The following is a 21666-nucleotide window of genomic DNA, read 5'->3' as shown; positions in this document are numbered from 1 at the left end:
AGTAAACTATGTATGCATTGACAAATTGTGGAATCAAGAGTTTTGGTAATTTCTGACTAAGGACAGCATTTTTTCTGTCTTTCTGGAGTCTGTCAGGTTAGAATTGATTCATACAGGTGGTGTTTTACCTGTAGAGAGATGAGGTTTAAAAAGGGGATATTTTATTTTTAAAGAAAATATTTTGTACCAAGTTTCCTTGTCTTGCGTTTATAAAGCATCAGAACTGTTAATGTGTTACTCAAACTTCCTCTCCTGAAAGTTTTTAAACCTTGTGATGACGTCCAAGCAATGCTGTTCTTGTTGGGCAGTTCACGGAACGCCTCAGACATTTCTGCAGTCTGACAGAATCGTTTACAACAAACAAACATGCAATGTACTTTACAAACACTATATCTCGTGGATGTATATGACAAAAAGTTCCTATTTGATACCATAAAAGAAAGCTGCGTATGTTTTTTGTCTTAAAGAGTAATTTGACGCCAGACTAAGAACTTTTTTTTAGTGCGCAAGTTTACAAAAGAATCATTTCTGGCCTTATGTTGCCTGTTTTCTAAGAAAAGATAATCAGAAGTATAAATTATGAAATCAAACAAGAAAAAAATTAAGCCATTCAGCTAAAGCAGAAACCTAATTTCTTGACTGCACTAAGCCTGAATTGTTAAACAAATCATGTCATGTCCAAATATATGACAGAATGATGATGAAGACTGAATAAATAAATAAATAATCACACTTTGGCTTTCAATTTACAGTATTCAAATAAACAGTTGCAAAAAAAAACTGCTTTCTATTAAAGGTGTGACCAAATCTGCCAATTAAATTTCTAAACCCTTTTATGAATAACTAGAACTTTCATGTGAGTGTAAACGTACTCTGTCATTGCACTGATCTCCACCAGATTAAGATGATGTGCTGCTGCCGTTAGGGCCAGCGAAGTCATCAGTTGTTCAACAAGCTGACAGATGGAGCTGTTGTACATGTGCACGTGTTCACCTGTGGACTCTTCTGTTCAGTGCATGCTGCATGAGACAAGCACACAGCTGTAATACTTGACTGCATGGTATACTGGCACTGTTGCCCTGTACTGTATTTTATTGTGCAGAGAATAAACTTTGTATTTCTCTAGCTGTTTTGTTTTTCTAATCTGAGATATCGAGTCTGGTAGGATGCTATCAAAATGAAGCCTATGCAGCAGGAGTAAGTGTAGAAACTACAGGTGATGATTTTCTCCACTCTACTGCACTTATTATTTGCACTCGTTAAAATTGGGAGCAAGTTACGTTACTGACCAATAACAACACTGGATATTCAACCACCCTTGAATTATCAGAACAGCTGAAGCTGAATTTGTAGTTATAGGGAATTTAAAAAAAAGTAAATTAACATTAATGAACAGTCAAAATGATAATCAGACATGAATTAAACTTCAGCTTGATAAGAACAACTTGTGTTGGACAGCTGCTTCAGGTGACCGGTTTCTTTCAGTGAACCTGGCAGAAATGGCAAATAAACGATATACATAATTACAAAAACTATCTGCAGCACTTGAATTTTGTGTTAATTATTAATTAATCCGTTATTAACACTAATAGCAGCAGCTGTGATTGTGCTTTTTGTCTCTACTTGTTAAGAGTAATACAATTCCATCCCACTTAATTGGTTCTAGACTTAAAACAATGACCTGAAACTGAATAGTACCCTGGAAGGAATATATTTAAGATATTACAGTTATGTAATGTATCACTTTAGCACAGACATTTGTTTTTTCTTTTGAAGTATTTTCTTTATGTGTTAAAATGACATTTAAAATGGACAAGAAAGACAAAAACTTTACAGACACATTTTTAATGATTTCTGAACATAATTTTCACTGGTAAAAAAAAAAAAAAAATGCGCGTCCTTTGAAGGGTTGACTTCGATAATTATAACAACCAAAATTAAAATCGTGGACTCGTTCACTCAGTTTAGTTTGTGTGTGTGTGTGATATTTACGAAAAGGTCTTCTCAATATGGCGACACAGATTATCTACTTAAGTGGTTCTTCTGCCCACAGTGCCAGCAACGAACAAAGGCTGAGTCAAGGATGTGACATTATGATATGTGAATAATATTTTGTTTTTTAATCCGATATTCATGGTCTGCTGTCATTCTGGCTGTAAATAAAAACGCTCAGCTGGCTACACAAAGATCCTTTCAATATGGCGGCACAAATCTCATTTTGTTAGTTTAGACTGCGCATGAGACGACATTTCCGGTGTTTCTCTACTTCAGTGATCCTTCCATTCAAATCCCATCAACTGAGAAGACTGAGACAGCATTTTGGTATAATAATATGTCTATGAACCAAATGCTGTCCCGTGTGACAGTTCAGTGTCTATGGTGGACACCATAGATGGACACGGCCCTAAACTGTTCTTCTTTGTTACCACCAGCAGATGTCAGTAATGTGTTGAAAGACCAGTGGGTTAAACACCACCGAAGAAGAATTGTGCCCTTCACAAAAACAGCTAGCATGGCAAATACTCCTAAAATATTACAGATGTTGATTAACTTTTTATCTGGGGTAAGTATTGAAACAACGGCCAGACATTAAAACAGAACAGGATGATTTGTGAAATTAAAATAAATGTCACCAGGTCAATTTAAAAGAAAATCGCCAGCATTAGGCAACGAACTAGCTTGAGCTTTAGCCAGTAGCATTTCTGTGAGGAAAACGATATATGAAAATAATCAGATTTAATAATGTTTATCATGCTATAATCAAATATTTATCTCGATCGTGTTTGTTTGTTTTTTCAGCGGAAAATACAATTGAAACCGAATCTGCGTTACGACGAAATATCAAAGAGGTTAGACTTCAGCAACCATCAACATTATTTACACACCAACTAAACAAGACATTTTTTTTTACCACTAAAACCATTTTACGCTTGTCATTAATGCAGAGGCGGATTTTGGATTAAAAGCACAAACATGAAGTTTTCCCCATCCCATATTTTTTGTTAATATCCAGTTGTTTTTAGCATATTTATTGCTTATATTGCTACATGCAAGTCTTGTCTAATTAAAAATCCACTTCCCATTTGGCAGGCTGTTGTAAATGATACATAAACAAACCACCCACAAGTGACTCTTGGATATACAGATGGATAGACTGGATATTTATGCAGTTGTGCATATTTGAATTATTTTGGCTAAAAGCAATAAAAATTTTTTTTTTTCATTTACCCTTTATTTATCCAGGTAGTCTCATTGAGCCTCGAGAACTCATTTTCAAGAGAGACCTGTTTTTAGGGAGCAGAAGGTGGGGGTTAAGGGCCTTGCTCAGGGGTCCAGAGTAGGGTGAATGAGAGTGGAGGGAGTTGTGGGTGTTTCACCTTTTCCACCCATATTTTGATGTTGACGGTACCGGGAGGTGAACCTGCCACTTTCTGATCACAAGCCCATCTTCTAACCTCTGCGCCACCACTCCCCGAGAAATTAAATAACTCATGTATCTAGAAGGGTTTTCTTCTAATCCAGAATCAATATTTCACATATCATTATTCCTTGGATAAATGATGTCACTTTTGGCATTCTTGTGCATAAGAAAAGTGAGATATTCAAAGTATCTTGTACATGTTTGTACTGTTGTGGTTCGACTTCACTAAAAAACTTGGATCATGTGTGGGATTTGAGGGTTCTGGGCAGTATCCTTATTGTTCCCTGGCATCATAGCAGCTAAAATCAATAGGAACTTGGATTCAGTACCTGAACAAGATAGATCCAGAACAGTTTTCATTTTAGTTATCAAAAACTCCCCTTATTGTGGATAGCTGAACTATTCCATTGGAAGGACTGAATTATGAACGTCTGCTTTAAAGATAATGTCAGTTATTATGTTTTTGTGCAGTGCCCTGAGGTGACTTTGTTGTGAATTGGTGGCTTATAAATAAATTGAATTGAGTTGAATTATTTGATGAACTGGTCTACTTTGTGTGATGTAGCACATTAGGGGTACTTATTTCTTTACCACACCTATTGCTGCAGCTCATCATGAAAATCATTAGCAATGCTAGCTCGAGTTCGCTCGCTCACAGCATCTTCTTGTTTCTCCTTATTAGTTTATGATGCCATCTTGGATTTTTCTTTTTAACTTTCTGCTTTTTTCTTCTTTTCCCATTCAACATCATCTAAGCAGCTTGTCCATTGCTGATATTTATATTGTGCACCTGCAGCAGCACTGTGTGCTTGTATGGAGGGAAGGAGTGCATTAATCTATCCATCCATCTGTCCATTATCTTTACCCGCTTCTTCCATTTTGGGTCACGGGGGTCACTGGTGCCCATGTCCGGCAATCACTGTGCGAGGGGCGGGGTACACCCTGGACAGGTCGCAAGTCCATGACAGGGCCACATAGAGACAAACAACCATTCACTCTCTCTCTCTCACCTAGGGACAATTACGAGTTACCATTCAGCCTAACATGCATGTTTTTGTTTGGTGGAAGGAAACCGGAGTATCCGGAGAAAACCCACGCATGCACGGAGAGAACATACATTCAGGTCTCTCTTGTAAATGAGTCCTCGAGGCTCAATGGGATTTACCTGTCTAAATAAAGGTTGAATAAAAAAAATAAATAAAACAAACTCCACCCAGAAAGGCACCTGGACTGGGATTTGAACCGGGGACCTTCTCACCGAGAGGCAGCAGGTCTACCAGTTGTGCCACCGTGTCGCCCTGCATTAATTTATTCAGTAGTTATAATTTATTATGCACTATGCTTTTTTAAGTGCATAATTAACTGTGCAAATGAAGAAAAAAACAAAAAACTTCACACAAACCATTCTGTATTTTATGAAGCCCCTAGTATCTTGAAAATTCTGCCTCACAGTGAAATCCACCTCTCCATTGTTGTAGTGTTGCTTTGAACCTGCATTCATTTGACATTAAATATAAATGAACAAAAGGAGAGATCATCAAAGGTTTGTTTGCCTTTTCTTAAAAAGTGTCTAAATGTAGATTTTGTGTGCGATTTAAGGGGGAGGGGTACATTCTGGGGTTAACAGGTGAAATGAGTTATTGTACGGTCAAATTGACCATTTTTAGTTCTGCTCCATTCTTCTCTTCTACCTGCAACAGAATGCCCACATGATCTTACTGGTGCAAAAATGTGTATTTAGTCTAAGAGAGTGTCAGTGTTAGTGAGGTCTTAATGTTTTTTGTGTAGGACACAACCACCGCCTGTTATTCCGTTGGGCCCGAGCCACAAGTTTGCAAACAACTACTATTGCACCCGAGACGGCCGCAGACTGGCGAAACCCCCCACAGTTATAATGCTTTCACAGAAAGCTATAACTGCTGGCAGGTAACATTAACTCTCATATTATTCTCATGTTGAACCTCTTATTAGTTAACCCAGTTCCTCTGATGGGTAACAACAGTTTGGCAATGATAGGACACTTTTAATTTATTTGTTTTATGTGTTTGTTAGTACTTTTAACCTTTATTGGTTTAATCTCTTTTAGCCAAGTTGCTGTGAAATCAAAGTGTCCAGTGACACCAGGATCTGTTTATAAAGAGCCACCCCTGTCCACAGACGAGCCATATCTCTGAGCAGCAGCGAGATGTTTCACTGTTGATTCTAACTTGTACAATAAAGTATGACTAAAATCTGTTTCATCTTTCCGTTTGTTTAACGGGCTCAATATTTTTGGTCATGCTTGCGACACCTGTGCAAACAGACCTGCATGTGTTTCTGTTCAGCAACACACTCGAGTGTTGCTGCATGTTGTCGTTTCAAATGTTGTAGAGTTAGTTCAGTTTTCATCACTGTCACAGGCCAAGCGTTGAACAGAAAGGCTTTTATGACTAGTGAACAAATCCTGTTTTTATTATTTGTAAATTTGGCCTTTTTTTAACAGAGATGAGAAGATCAAACTGAGTTTTAATAAATTAACTCCATGAGTCATTCATTTAGTTAAAGATGCATTTTTGAAATTTAGTTATTACAACCTTGTCTGTTTGAACCCAAATTATTTCACCTGTATGTTGTGTAATTTTTCATGAAAAACAAAAGCTGAAACAAGTTTAAATACTGTAAAAATAGTTCTTTAATATTGCCGCCCTACACATCAGCTGCAACAAATTGCAGTTTTAGAAATTTTTGACACTTTTAATGTCGCAGGCAAATTATAGAGGTGATCAAATATTAAAAAGATCTATGTAAATTATATATAATTTGCTGCTGTTCGGTGTATTGTTTTTATGCTACTAGTTTTAGTTAAAGTTTTTCTTAGTTCATATCTTATTACTGATTTTCTTTTACATTTTAATACTTTTGTTGGATGTAACTGGGACCCTGTGTACACAATTTTGTACATGTGGTGTGAACAACAAATTCAATTCAGTTTATTTATATAGCGCCAAATCACAACAAAGTTGTCTCAGGGCACTTTACAGGAACATTCACATACATAAAAGCCGATTAGTAAAGTTCTCTATCTAAGGAATCCAGCAAACAAGTTGAATCTTGGCTTTGTTGCAGTCTCCCATCCTGAGCAAGCACAGTGGCAACAGTGGAAAGGAAAAACTCCCTTTTTAAAAGGAAGAAACCTCCAGCAGAACCAGGCTCAGGACAAGCGGCCATCTGCTTTGACTGGCTGGTTGAGAGGACAGGAAGGAGAGACAGACGAACACAGAATGGTAGGTCCAGGTATAGGTCCAGGTGTATCTGAAAGACAAAAAAAACACGTTAAAGATAGAAAAAATAATTACAAATACAAAACAGGTTGAGCAGAGTAAGTAAAGACAGTAGCAGAGTGAAAATTGTGGTCAGTTTGTCCTCCAGCAGTCTAATCCTATAGCAGCATAACTAAGGGACAGCTCAGGAAACCCAAGCCGACCCTAACTATAGGATTTAGCCAAAAGGAAAGTCTTAAGCCCAGTTTTAAAACTGGATAATGTGTCAGCCTCACGGACAGAGATTGGAAGTTGGTTCCACAAGAGAGGAGCCTGATAACTAAAAGATCTGCCTCCCATTCTGTTTTTGTAAATTATAGGAACCCCAAGTAAACCTGCAGTCTTGAGAGCAAAGCGCTCTGTTAGGAAAATATGGAACAATAAGATCTGTAATATAAGATGGAGCCAGGTTGTTGAGAGCTTTGTAGGTTAGAAGTAAGATTTTGAATTATATTTTGGATTTGACAGGGAGCCAATGGAGAGAAACTAAAACTGGAGAAATATGATCTCTCCTACTAACTCCAGTTAAGACTCTGGCAGCAGCATTTTGGATCAACTGAAGACATTTTAAGAAAGTATTTGGACATCCAGATAATAAGCCATTGCAATAGTCCAGTCTAGACGTGACAAATGCATGGACCAGTTTTTCTGCATCATTTTTAGATAAGATGTTTCTAATTTTAGTGATGTTACGCAGGTGGAAGAAGGCAGTTCTAGTAACGTTTTTAATGTGGGGGATAAAAGACGTCCTGATCAAAAATAACGCCAAGATTTTTAACATTAGAGTTGGAGGACAGATTAATGCCATCTAAGGAGGGAGAAAGACTGAAAATTTCATTCCTAAGGTGCTCAGGTCCAAAAACCAAAACCTCAGTCTTGTGTTCAAAAGGAGAAAATTAAGGGTCATCCAGTTTTTTTTATGTCTTTAAGACATGCTAGTAGTCTAAGTAGCTGATTGGATTCATTGGGTTTAATGGACAAATATAATTGTGTGTCATCAGCATAACAATGAAAATTTTAACCCATCCTGTTTAATAACTTTACCTAATGGAAGCATAGATAAAGTGAAGAGTATTGGCCCAAGCACTGAGCCCTGAGGAACTCCATGACTAACTTTGGTGTACGAAGAAGATTTATTATTTACATTTACAAACTGGAATTTATCAGATAGATATGATTTAAACCATTTTAGAGCTGTTCCTGTAATCCCAATATCATATTACTATTACCAAGTTCTTAATCTATACCATAGATCAGAACTAAATCAAGAGTGTGATGATAAGAATGAGTAGATGTGCGGACGTTTTGAGTAAAACCAAATGAGTCTATTAAATTATTAAAGGCTATGCTTAAGCTATCGCTCTCAACATCCACATGAATATTGAAATCGCCCATTATGATGATTTTATCAGTATTTAATAGTAAGTCAGTTAAGAATTCTGAGAATTCAGACAAAAACTGAGAGTAAGCGCCTGGTGGACGATATATAACAACTAGTAAAAGTGGCTTTTCTGATTTCCATTTAATTTCCAAATAAAAACCTTGAATCCTTGATTAATATCATTAATATATTATTTTATAGAGTTGCTGAAAAACAATAGGAAGGGGAAAATGAGCAAGTCCAGGACAAATAATGTATCACTAGTTTTGTCTAAACTCTAAAAAAAAAAAAGTGCTTATCTGGCATTTATATTGTATTGAAATACTTGTTACTAAAAGCAAATTTACAAGAGTTTTATTTAAGGTCACCTATACCACGCGTTAATGCATATTTGTCGTTATGGTATAATAAAAATGGTACAATTTATCGTCTTTAGACTGAGATTACTTCAGCAGAGAGGGCAATTAAACAGCGTTGGGCCTAATTAGTTTGACAAATTCATAAACGGCCAGGTTTGACAGCAGCGACTGCTACGTCATATTTGTGCGCCTCGTCGTTCCTGAGATCTCATCCAGCATGGGGCACCTTGGAGGCTTGTTTCTCATCGTGGCACCGCTTTTCTGCCTTCGTGTTTGTGGTAAGACGCTGGAGTTTCTGTCACATGTGAAATATTTTACAAATGAGCTCGACTGTCCGCGTTTTGTTGCAGTAAATGACGGACTCAGTCCTGACGCGCTCAGACTGTTTGCAGAGCTGCTGCTGCTGCTGGTGGAGGAAGGAAACGTGTATTTTTTAAAAATTGTGTGTGTGTGTGTGTGTGTGTGTGTGTGTGTGTGTGTGTGCTCAACAAAAACTAAATATTGCGTTCTTATTCCAAGAAATGAACAAAATTATTCAGTGTTCAAAATTACTTTTTGTTTTAGCCAAGTTTTTTTAAGAGTGCAATTGTAAAAATAAAAAAAATAGTGTAGCTTTTATTTATTTATTTATTTTCAACCTAACCGTGCCTCATATTTTTAGTTGTCAAGATGTCTTCATTTCAAATCAGTTCGAAGTTCTTTCTCAAGTCGAATCATGAGTAAAATATAAAAAGACTTATAACTTGCAACAAAAAATACTTCAGAAAGATGTTAAACATTTCAAATACAACCAAACAAAAAACAAACAAACAAATGATGACAACAGTTGCGTGTGTACAGCACAGTTTAGATACTTCTGCTCAACTAGAGCTAAAAACAGTGGAAATAAATGTTTTTGTAAAATTATCAACAGTTTTTTTATTTTATTTATTCATGTAGTCATTCATTTAAAATAAAACTCATTCATCAAAAAGGAAAAAAAAAACATTGAATGAAATGAGTGCAGAAAGAAGAAAAACAATTATTATATCTGCCCCTTATTAAACAATAAATAAAATAACTACAAACAAACGACATACACTTGAACAATCTCTAAATTGAAAGCAAAAAACATCAGGCATCCTTCAGCAACTTTAATTTATGGTAATCATCTTTTTAAACATATACATTGTTTTAGTTGTTTTTATGGCGATATCAAAGCAATTCCACAATCCTGTTCCCTGAATTACTACGCAGCGCTCCTTCAGACCAGTTCTAAATTGAGGTTGTACAAACATTTCCAGACTAATCGACTCTTAATTTGTAAAAGTGCTTTCCCACAGAATGGAGGCTGCTATTTTACGCCACACTGGTGCAGAATGGCAGCTGATGTGGCTTGCTGTTTATATTTTAGGCACCGCAGGCCACTCTTTGCCTGCTTGCCTCAAACAACTGGAGTTCAGTTGCAGCGATGGGTCGTGCATCCCGAGGCTGCAGGTGTGTAACGGCCGCTCAGACTGTGAGGACGGATCAGATGAAGGCTCCTGTAGTGAGTTAACTGTCTGATGGCAACTTACCACTTGACATATGAGCTGTCGTTCACCTGTTGGTGAAGGAGGGGCAATAATCCTTCTGCCTGTATGTTCTGTTCTGTTAGCAACCATCACATGAACCAGTGAGCTGATTTGCATGAAGCTACTAAAATAAGAGTTGGATGAATGTCCACAGCAAAGTATACCCAGAGGTCAGAATTGTTCTGAGCAGACTTTGCAGTTGTTGGCTTTGTGTGCCTCAACCTACACTCCACACAACTTCAACTCTGCTGAGTCCAGTTCTGATAAGAGATACATTCCCAGAATCCTCCCAACTCCTTTTAACAGCTGTGCCAAAGTCTGTAGGACATTTTATGTAACGTTCACCTGATAATAATGCTGATCATTTTTATTACTTTAATATAGTGGTAAAATATCTTCTTCTTTTTTTTTTAAGATTCTCCAGGGAACCAGTGCATTTATGGTTAATGTTGTAGAGCTAAGCTCAAGCTTACTTCCAAAATTCATCTAACACGTGTCGCTGTTTCTGAGCTGCAAAGATCCGACGACGTCGTGGGAATATTTTTCTAATCCCTCTGAGGTCATCAAGGCCTTCACAGGATTGAGTTTCTCAGAGATTTGGTGTTTATCTTGGACTTCAGGATTACCAAGAAAAGCCCCCTTAGGAAGGAGCCTATTGTGCTTTCAAACACCTTTTTTTTTTTTTATGTGGAAAACCAGCAGGTTTTGAATAAATGTCACATTTTTAAGAGCCGAGAAAGTACAGATTTGACTAATGACTAAAAAAATAAAAAGAACAAGGTGAAAATATATTTTAAAAAAACATATTAAGGGATTATAGTTCCTGTTTCACATAATCACCGCTAATTTTAAACTCCAGTTAAATCGGTGAATGCAATAAATTGAGAAAATACAGCATTATTCTGTATGTTACTAACAAAAAAATATATATTTTAGGGGGATTATGTGCAAAACACTTCTGAAAGGTCTTATGTCTAACGTGTTGTCATTTTACGTGCATACCCAGCATTCAGGTGAATAATGTGGCATTGTAGTTATTCTATTAAAGAATTACTGTTAAATGTTTGATATCAATGTGATTTTATTTATAGAGCACAGAAAAACAAAATTTGACCAAGGTGCTTTACAAGTCAATCAAATGAAAATGCAAATCTACAAGAACAAGAAATATCCTGATTCATGCTCAATAATCCAGGTAGAAAATAATAAAATGAACAAAGTCGGGTCCTTTGGACAAATTCTTCTTGTTGAAACATTTCGTATTTTATCCAAAAGACATTGTTAGTCTGAGGAGCTGCAGCAAACTCAGTCTTATAAATAGCACCTTCACATACTGGATCAACCAGTTTTCTGGTGACAGCAAAACTAGATAAATGAGGACGATCAGCTCAACGATTGATTGTTAGTGCCCTGATACCACTTTACAAAAACAAGAAATCCATCCATCCATTATCTTTACCCGTTTATTCCATTTTGGGTCACGGGGGTCGCTGGTGCCCATGTCCAGCAATCACTGTGCGAGGGGCGGGGTACACCCTGGACGGGTCGCCAGTCCATCACAGGGCCACATGGAGACAAACGAGACAAACAACCATTCACTCTTTCTCACACCTAGGGACAATTTAGAGTTACCAATCAGCCTAACATGCATGTTTTTGGTCTGTGGAAGGAAACCGGAGTACCCGGAGAAAACCCACGCATGCACGGAGAGAACATGCAAACTCCACCCAGAAAGGCCCTTGGACCGGGGTTTGAACCAAGGACCTGCTCGCTGAGAGGCAGCAGCTCTACCAGTTGCGCCACCGTGCTGCCCAGAACAAGAAATTACAACAAATATTTCCAATATGGACACACAAGTAGAGTTAAAATAAAAATAGAAACCCAACATACAAACCAGTGGCTCTAATTGAACTGCTTGAATCAAAAGCCAAACGGAAAAAAAAAAAAAAAAATTAAAAACGAGTCTTGATGTTTAATTTCAATGGAGGGACACAGGTTGTGTTTTAAATTGTCAGACAAATGGTAACTGTAAATATCCTTTCTGCCGTGGATTATCTGTTTTCAGTGATGGTTTCATGCAAAAAATGGCACGGTTTCTTCAGATTATATTCTCACTAGTAAAGCACAAAGAGTCTTTTGTTTCCTCGTCCTTTGATAACTTGCAGCTTTGCCTCTTCACAGGCCACGTGTGGTGTAACTACGATGAGTTCACCTGCCACAGCAGACGATGCGTATCGGTGAGGTCATTGTGTGACGGAGTTGATGATTGTGGTGACGGGAGCGATGAGGATTCCTGTCACAACTGCACCGCTGGGTTTTTCTCCTGCGGGCTGTCCGATGCCTGCCTGCCCAGAAACCAGGTCTGTGACGGGTGGAACGATTGTAAAAACGGACACGACGAGACCCGGGAGCTGTGTGGTTCGGGCCAGCCTCAACCCCAGAGATCCCCCTCCTCGTGTGCAGCGTCAGAGTTCCAGTGTGGAGACGGAAAGTGTGTCCGTCTCACGTGGAGGTGTGACCACTCGCCTGACTGCTCTGATGGCAGCGATGAAGAAAACTGTGGTGAGTGAACTGCAGCTTTCTAAAGGGTGTGTGGAGGTCTCATATGTTTTTATTTATTCATTTATTTAATTTAGAACCTTTTTAAAGACTTAAAAATGGCAACATAAAACAAATTAAACATACCTCCTGACAATTATACACTCGGGTATTAAAAAAGTAAGGAAAACTTATTCTGAGAATGACTGATTTTAAAGCACCTTCAGTCAAAATTTACAAATGATACATTATGTTCTCATGTTTTAAAAATTGCATGTTAAGGTTTAGCAGCTAAAAAATCATGAGGGATTGAAATAAAATAAAATAAAAACCACACCTTTTTAAGGTGTTTTGTTCCTCTGCTGTTTGAGCCACAGCGTCACTGAGCTTACTGTACATTTATAATAATTTGAAGCTTTTTAAACACCTCTGGTGTTGCTTTTCAGAGAGCTACAAAGCTTTACAGCTTGCTTCAATAGATTTCACCAACAGTCTAATCAGAAGTTGGGTTAAAACTTCCCAAATTCTGATTTTTAAATTATTGTGACTTTTCATGTGGATGGTGGCGATTTGAGTAATATCCAGCAGAGGGCGCTGAAGTACTTCTTCATGCAACAAAGGAGCTTCATGGGCCAGCTGAGCCTAAAACTGAGTAATAATATACAGGTCTTTCTCAAAAAATGTGCATATTGTGATAAAGGTCATTATTTTCCATAATGTATTGATAAAAATGAAACTTTCATATATTTCAGATTCATTGCACACCAACTGAAAAATTTCAGGTCTTTAATTGTTTTAATACTGATGATTATGGCATACAGCTCATGAAAACCCAAAATGCCTGTCCCAAAAAAATAGCATATCATGAAAAGGTTCTCTAAACAAGCTATTAACCTAACCATCTGAATCAACGACGTAACTCTAAACACCTGCAAAAGATTCCTGAGGCTTTTAAAAACTCCCAGCCTTGTTCATTACTCAAAACCGCAATCATGGGTAAGACTGCCGACCTGACTGCTGTCCAGAAGGCCATCATTGACACCCTCAAGCAAGAGGGTAAGACACAGAAAGAAATTGCTGAACGAATAGGCTGTTCCCAGAGTGCTGTATCAAGGCACCTCAGTGGGAAGTCTGTGGGAAGGGAAAAGTGTGGCAGAAAACGCTGCACAACGAGAAGAGGTGACCGGACCCTGAGGAGGATTGTGGAGAAGGGCCGATTCCAGGCCTTGGGGGACCTGCGGAAGCAGTGGACTGAGTCTGGAGTAGAAACATCCAGAGCCACCGTGCACAGGCGTGTGCAGGAAATGGGCTACAGGTGCCGCATTCCCCAGGTCAAGCCACTTTTGAACCAGAAACCGCAGCAGAAGCGCCTGACCTGGGCTACAGAGAAGCAGCACTGGACTGTTGCTCAGTGGTCCAAAGTACTTTTTTCAGATGAAAGCAAATTTTGCATGTCATTCGGAAATCAAGGTGCCAGAGTCTGGAGGAAGACTGGGGAGAAGGAAATGCCAGAAGTCCAGTGTGAAGCACCCACAGTCAGTGATGGTCTGGGGTGCCATGTCAGCTGCTGGTGTTGGTCCACTGTGTTTTATCAAGCGCAGGGTCAATGCAGCTAGCTATCAGGAGATTTTGGAGCACTTCATGCTTCCATCTGCTGAAAAGCTTTATGGAGATGAAGATTTCATTTTTCAGCACGACCTGGCACCTGCTCACAGTGCCAAAACCACTGGTAAATGGTTTACTGACCATGGTATTACTGTGCTCAATTGGCCTGCCAACTCTCCTGACCTGAACCCCATAGAGAACCTGTGGGATATTGTGAAGAGAAAGTTGAGAGACGCAAGACCCAACACTCTGGATGAGCTTAAGGCCGCTATCGAAGCATCCTGGGCCTCCATAACACCTCAGCAGTGCCACAGGCTGATTGCCTCCATGCCACGCCGCATTGAAGCAGTCATTCATGCAAAAGGATTCCCGACCAAGTATTGAGTGCATAACTGAACATGATTATTTGAAGGTTGGTGTTTTTTGTATTAAAAACACTTGTCTTTCATTGGTGGGATGAAATATGCTAATTTTTTGGGACAGGCATTTTGGGTTTTCATGAGCTGTATGCCATAATCATCAGTATTAAAACAATTAAAGACCTGAAATATTTCAGTTTGTGTGCAATGAATCTGAAATATATGAAAGTTTCATTTTTATCATTACATTATGGAAAATAATGACCTTTATCACAATATGCTAATTTTTTGAGAAGGACCTGTATAGCTGAAACCTAGGCAAAATGCTAAAATTAGCTAAACCATTACAAAAAGCTAAAATGTGCAAAACAAGGTTAAAATCTTAAATGAGTACAACTGTAACAAAATGTTAAAATTAGCTAAACCAAATCTAAAAGGTAATTTAGCTGAAACCTTGACTAAAACCAAAATGAGCTAAATTGTAGCTAAAATCTGAAGTTGGTCTGTAAATAAAAGCTAATATATCATTAGAGCAAGTATGCTGAAGATTTCAGAGAACAATGTTTTGAAAGAAACTCAAGATCTCAATAAATTTGAGATTTAAAAAAAAAATAAAGTTCAACGATTCAAAAAGTATTAACGTTACAAAAAGTTTAAAAGTCAAAACACACCATTCCTGATTGATATAAACATTTTGATTTATGAATCGGTAAAACTGCACCAAGGATGCAGAAGTAGTTAAACTGAAAAAAAAAACGTACAGAATGGACTACAAACAGGGAAAAGTTGTGGATGTGAGACTTTCTGTGGGGCCATCATGGATCATTTTTAAGAAGCTGTTGCAAAAGTTGTTCCAGCCATGAGTTATGCCATTTTATTCTAATGTTTGTATAAATGATTCAGTATTTATAATATTACAATATGTATTTTTGACAAATAAAAGCAGATAAAAAAGAAACAACAGATCAAGTCTCCACACGTCTGATTTTGCAGATATTGCCGATCAGGACGAGTGTCAGGTCAACAATGGCGGCTGTTCTCATTTCTGTGTGGACCAGCCGATTGGTTTCCTCTGCAGCTGCCCCGACAACATGAAGCTGCTCGATGACAGCCGATGTGAGGGTGAGGGCCAGCTGCACGGTGGTGGGAGCGTCATGTTTACTACCCAGACCTTAAAACACGTTTGCTTCTTCCTGTAGAGGTGGACATCTGCCTGGAGAGCGATGTGTGTGATCAGCTGTGTGTTCACACAAACTACAGCCTCACCTGTAAATGCCATGAGGGCTACCACATGGATCCAACAACCGGGGAGTGCAGAGCCAACGGTGAGCCACGAACTGATTACCGTACTTGCCGCCGTACATGTCGCATCAGTCCAAATATGTCTAGTAAAGTGGACAAAAAACCATAAATATGGCGAAGCGACATAAAGTCACATCTGTTCTGCGTCACCGCTGACCACCTGGACACGTGGGCCGGTGTTGTGCCAAAAATCGATTGGCTGCCATATGGCGGCTGCGGGAGCGTGCACAGGAGGACTTTAACAAGAATTTAACAAGAAAAACAATTGTTTGTTTGCTCGACATTATAGTAAAGGTGTGTCTCAGTTGAACCTTTCCTTAATAAATGCACTTTAATGGTCAAATCTGCTGCATTTCGCTTGGGTGGTGCGGCAAAATGCAGCTGATCTGACGTTTGCTCCAAGAGTTCCAGAGTGAGACGAAGGTGGCTTGGTATGGCAAGCCAAGTGTCTCATTAATAGCCACTTTTACCTATTAATGAGACACTTGGCTTGCCATATGGGCCGAGCACCCTCGGGTAGCGTTCGATATTTTCCGTGTCGGAATGAATGAAATCGTCAGATCTCAGCCAAAACTTGGGTTATAAATATGCGGAAAAAAAACGTATATTAGTCACTTCGGTGTATAAGTCCCAGGGCATGTTAATTTATGCAAAAAGGTGCGACTTATACAGCAAAAAACAGTCATGCCAAATAGTTCATGAATAAAACTAAAAGGTTCCTCTGGATGATCTATAGTCTGCTACATTAAATAACAGAAAATAATGACCATAATGTCCATTTTACAGATACTGAGCTAAAATTTAGTTGATGGTAGCTGACAGTCGTTATGAACGCATCTCCAAACGCTACACATTTCAAGAGTTGTCTAAAATTGTACATGTTATTTACAAGGCAATGACAAACATAATTTTGTCCCTTCTCATCATAAGATGATCTTAGTCTAAAGCTCTGCCTTGAAATGCAACATAAATATTTATTCCTTCAAGGTATGCCTGGCCTGAGATTAATTTCTGCTTTCCTTTAGAGATCTTTAAATAAAACTTTAAATTTCTGTGTTGGCAGGAGAAGCTGCTCAGATTGTTTTTACCACGTCTGAAGGAACACGAATAAAGAGCCTCGTTGACTCAGATTTCGATGAGCTGGCACCACATTTACTTGGCTCGGGTCCCGGAGCCTTCATGGCTTCTAACCACACGTTCTACTGGGCCCCAAAAGGGCAAGGCTCCATCTACAGGTAAGAGAGCAGAGCTGGAGCTGCTCCATCAGCTCCTGCTACAGTAGAAGGAAGATGCTAGTCCTGTTTTTGCACAATCGTTGCTTTATTTGTGTCGCATATTTGTCTTTGAGTGTGTTTGGGCTGTATGATCTTTCAGAATGTCAACAGACAAAAAGCCACAGGAAGCTGAGCTGGTGCTAAAAGTCCAAGGTTCAGTTTCAGGCCTGGCTGTGGACTGGATCCATCACCTTCTGTACTGGACCAGTCCAGAGAAGGGTTCCATTAATGTGGCTCTGCTTGATGGTTCTTCCCAGCATCAGCTCATCACGGGGCTCCAAAAGCCATCGGCCGTGGCTGTGGATCCTCTCCAAGGGTAGGACGACCACAGACACCACTTAGATTCAGACCAAAGCATGTCAACATGATTACCTGTGATTACAAACTGTATTATCATAAACTGGGAAGAAAAAATGTTGAATTAGTAATGTAAGAGTAATTACATTTAGTTGATTTTTTTTAGGTTTCTCTTCTGGGCTCAATGTGGCAGTACTCCAAAGATTGAGAGGGCCGGCTTGGACGGCCACAACAGGATGGTTTTAGTCACATCCTTGATAAAACAGCCCGTCGCCTTGTCTTTGGGTAAGTTCAGACATTCCTAATAAGAGACAAACGTAGTCCTGTTTCACGTCTAAGAAATCTACCCCATACTTTGAATAGAAGTTTAAAGAATTCAGCTTTCCCTTTCGAAAAGTAGAAACAAACACATGTATTTAAACACTTCCAGTGCATGCTTCAAATCCACACAGTGTTGCTGTAAACTTATACATGTTGATGTGTTTCCTGTAGATGTGCCTCGGCACTTGCTCTACTGGTTTGATCAGGGAATGAGGAGCATTTCCAGAGTAAGTCTAGAGGGTCGCCACCGTAAAATAGTGGTAGAGTCCAACGGCTATCTGGACCGACTGCTTGGACTCGCTGTGTTTGAGGTATGACGGTGTCCCTTTTTAAACAGGAATGTAATGAAATGACTGCAAACTGGGGTTCTGTTCAGACCTGGCACTAACGTGCGTCCTGCTCTGATCTGATCACAAGTTGGGCCGCTTTAAATGCGAGCGTTCACTCCTGGAAGCAAAATCTGCCCTGACTGATCTGACGTCAGTCACCCGCTCCACATGCAATTAAACACGCAGCCACATTACACAACGAGCTGTGCACTGAGCAGGGCTTCAGCAGATCCACACGTGTTTCTGTCAACTCACAAATACCTGAATGACATCGTCGTTTTGACATAACACAATTCAGAGTCATATTTGTGTTTTGCACAACTTTTAAGTTTAATTATGGAGTCTTAACTGATGAGAAAAGTAAAATAGCATAAAATAATTAGATTTTTATGATGGACTGCCTTCACATACCAGTAGGCTTCCAGCAGTTTTCAACACAACTTTCTTGTAAACAAAAGTGCTTTGAATAAGCAGGTGAATCTATTTATTGGCAAGAATTTCAACAGTTGGTACATTTTAAACTTTTGTCTCCTCCTCTAAAAGGAGCCCTGCATTTAAATAATTCCCACGGGTAATTGTTTCTTCGTCTGTAATTAACCAACATCTGCATCTGATCGAGCTGTTTATAAATTGTTTTGAACTGTGAGACATGAGGAAATACCACAGCTGTTACGACTGAAAAATATCATCCGCCTCTGATTGTAGTTTAAGCATCAACTAAAAATAGAACCGGAAGTTAAAGACGAGCGCCCCCTAGTGGCAGGCTGCAGGACTGCACCTTCAACTAAAGAGACTGTATCCTGATGCATGCTCAATAATCCAGGTAGAAAAATCCAAAAAAGTTCAATCTGGTCCTCTGGACATTCAAAAAAACAAAAGCAAAACAAAGCAAAAGAAATCTAGAAACGTTTCGTCTCTCATCCAAGAGACTTCCTCAGTCTGAGGTGCTGTTTTCAGCTCAGTCTCTTAAATAGCACCTTCTTAGAGTGGATCAACCAGTTTGCTGCTGATAACCAAAACCAGCTGATCACATGCTCAAGAAGGACCATCAGCCTAACAATGGGTCATTAGCACACTGATGGCTGTTTACTACTCACAGAGGGCTGAGTGATACTAGCAATCACAGCATTGTAAGAGGGGGACAGTTGAACCCGGAGGCCTCCACCCCTGTTTAATGATGGACGATTTCTTTTCACAAAGATGGCCTCCTTTACTCCTCTCTCAAACCATCGTTCCTCTCTGTCCAGGATGTGAACATCTTCATCCTTGAAAGAGTGACCGCTGGCCTGGAGATGAGTGTAGACCGCAGAATCCTGGCCTGATGATGTTGATCTTCTGTGTTGGGCCATCCTTTTGGCCAGTGGCTGTTTAGTTTCCCCGATGTAAGACTGATCACAGCCCTCCTGACACTGAACAGCATACACAACATTACTCTGTTTGTGCCGGGGGACTGGATCTTTGGGATGAACCAGTCTTTGCCGTAATGTATTTTGGGGTTTAAAAGCCACTGGGACGTTATGTTTAGAAAATAAACGTCTCAGTTTCTCTGATACCCCCTCAACATATGGAATGACCACTGGTCTGGGTCTGGGTTCCTCCTTTTCACCTGATGGCTGACTGGAGTCCTGTTTGGGTTTCTTCTCTGCTTTCAGGAAGGCCCAGTTAGGATATCCACATTGCTCTAGAGCCTGTTTTGTGTAGGATTTCTCCTTCTGCCTGGCTCCTGAGCTAGTGGGGATGCTGTCTGCTCTGTGATACAGAGTCCTGATGACTCCTAAAGAGACTGTAGGACCTTTTTTTATTACTAGATAATAAAAGTACACTTCAGATCATTTTTCAGCTGTTGATTTGTGTAGTTCTTACCTTGCTGCTGTATGTTATGCATGTTTAGAACACACTTTGATTAAATTCGTTGAGGCTTTAAGAAAATTGTTCTGTTACTGTGAAGCTGACAGTCTGTTGATGAGTTGGGAGAGTGTAGACCGGACTTTCTCAGTGACACAACTACACATCTTTAGTGCAAAGACTCTGGCTCCAATAATACAATATGGCTTCATCCATTTTTGTCAATAAGTCCGAGTCCTTCCTCCGTTTTTTTTCCGAGAGCGTTCTCACCTGTTTGAGCAATGTCCAGGTGTGATTAGATTGCCTAGGTTGGATGTTACTGTTGGGCCTGAACGAGACCTAGAACTTCTTTAATGTGTGCAGATGCAACGATACAGAACTTTATTAAAAGTTATAAACGTGTGTTGTGCAACACCAGTTGTTTTTTAAAATTCTGTGCATTAGGGATTTGTATATTGGAGCGATGAGGTGACGCGCTCCATCTGCCGTGCCAACAAGCGCAGGAGCAGAAACTTCCAGGTCTTCCTGTCGAACATCAACTCACCAGGCGGTGTGGCCATCATTCACCCTGTGCTTCAACCAGACGGTACACCCCCATCATGAGCTACATTTACGTATCGATATGATAATTCTGCTGTTAAAGACAACTTGTTCAGTCAAAGTTGTTGTGACTAGGCAGGCTGGTGGAACCTCATTAACTCTCAACAATATTCGCTGCTTAAGGTCCCTCTGCTTGTGGACGTCCAGGCACAACGTGTCAACACAAATGTGTCGTCGACCTGCGGCCTGAAAAACTTCGATTCAGCTGCAAATCTGCAGAAACGAGACTTAACAAAACGGAAACTCCAGTGATCTCCCGCACAGTTCCTGCATCAACTTTGTCCGATGCCACGTTTGCTGGAATTTTGTCTCTAATCAGTAAGAACATCTCTCCTAATATTTAACACACACACACACGTCATCACAAGTTAAGATGAAATTGTTAATGTAGAAACGACAAATATTTTGATGTCCTTAAACAAAGTGACAGTTTAAATATTGGCATGTATTTAACTCCTCGGTCCACTTCAGTTTGTTTACTTCCTTCTAACAAGTAGCCCAAAGTGCGCCGTGACGTGGGAGGTAATCCTTTGATGATGCACATTAAAACAGATGTTTAATAGATGTGCTTGTTGTAAACGTTGGCACTTTTTTTTTACAACCAAGTGAACATAAAGGAAATACATGTAGAAATGTGCAAATAAATTTGGCTTTTGTATAAAACAGGATCTGCTTCCGTGTCCCCGTGCACATTTTTAGTATGTTTAGTTTCCTTAGAAGTTCTTGTAAAACATTACATTAACAGGAGAGCGTGTTTTAATGAGTCGAAGCAGACTTTCAGACATTTTTTCCAAATTATCCCTCTGCTCCGTCATGTTTTGCACCCCAGAGTAGGTGGCTGACCTCTTGTATGAATTTTCCATCGGTGTTCTTATTCTGCCAGCTCTGCAGAGATAAATCCAGGTTTGATGTGTGTTTCCCAGTGTTCCTCAGTATGCTGCTGGTGGGAATGGCTTTGTGGTGGTGGAAAGAAGAGTTTCGGCCTTCCAGGTCTCTCATGTTGCAGAGCTTTTCTCTCAAAGAGTCCCAAGACCCGCTCATCGTTCAGGAACCACCTGTTGCTCCCGACACAGTGCTGATCAAGGTGAGTCACAGCCGTTTCTGACCGAGTCACAGTTGTTTCTAACTGAGTCACAGCTGTTTCTGACTGAGTCACGGCTGTTTCTGACCGAGTCACGGCTGT

At 39.5% G+C, this 21666-nt stretch overlaps 2 protein-coding genes across 2 annotated transcripts in view; both read left to right on the top strand.

Annotated features, from left to right (window-relative positions):
• The first annotated feature begins 2456 nt into the window (after window positions 1-2456).
• On the top strand, window positions 2457-5656 carry ndufa7 (NADH:ubiquinone oxidoreductase subunit A7). Its single transcript, XM_037674553.1, has 4 exons — window positions 2457-2563; window positions 2800-2849; window positions 5210-5347; window positions 5508-5656. Exons 1-4 carry the CDS (start codon window positions 2513-2515, stop codon window positions 5593-5595), a joined length of 327 nt encoding a protein of 108 aa, XP_037530481.1. The 5' UTR covers window positions 2457-2512; the 3' UTR covers window positions 5596-5656.
• Window positions 5657-8677: 3021 nt separating this feature from the next.
• LOC119407733 (low-density lipoprotein receptor-related protein 8) overlaps window positions 8678-21666 on the top strand; it is a 14137-nt gene continuing 1148 nt past the window's right edge. Inside the window, exons 1-12 of the mRNA XM_037674552.1 lie at window positions 8678-8738; window positions 9854-9988; window positions 12195-12575; window positions 15509-15637; window positions 15715-15840; window positions 16881-17052; window positions 17192-17407; window positions 17555-17673; window positions 17881-18020; window positions 20328-20469; window positions 20607-20801; window positions 21407-21567. Coding sequence (XP_037530480.1) covers window positions 8678-8738; window positions 9854-9988; window positions 12195-12575; window positions 15509-15637; window positions 15715-15840; window positions 16881-17052; window positions 17192-17407; window positions 17555-17673; window positions 17881-18020; window positions 20328-20469; window positions 20607-20801; window positions 21407-21567 — 1977 coding nt within the window. The remainder of the gene's footprint in view (window positions 8739-9853; window positions 9989-12194; window positions 12576-15508; window positions 15638-15714; window positions 15841-16880; window positions 17053-17191; window positions 17408-17554; window positions 17674-17880; window positions 18021-20327; window positions 20470-20606; window positions 20802-21406; window positions 21568-21666) is intronic.

The sequence above is a fragment of the Nematolebias whitei genome, chromosome 3 (assembly GCF_014905685.2).
Source record: "Nematolebias whitei isolate Nwh7 chromosome 3, NemWhi1, whole genome shotgun sequence".
Lineage (NCBI taxonomy): Eukaryota > Metazoa > Chordata > Actinopteri > Cyprinodontiformes > Rivulidae > Nematolebias > Nematolebias whitei.
The sequence above is the reverse complement of the archived record's forward strand: the minus strand, read 5'-3'. Positions and strand labels throughout refer to the sequence as shown.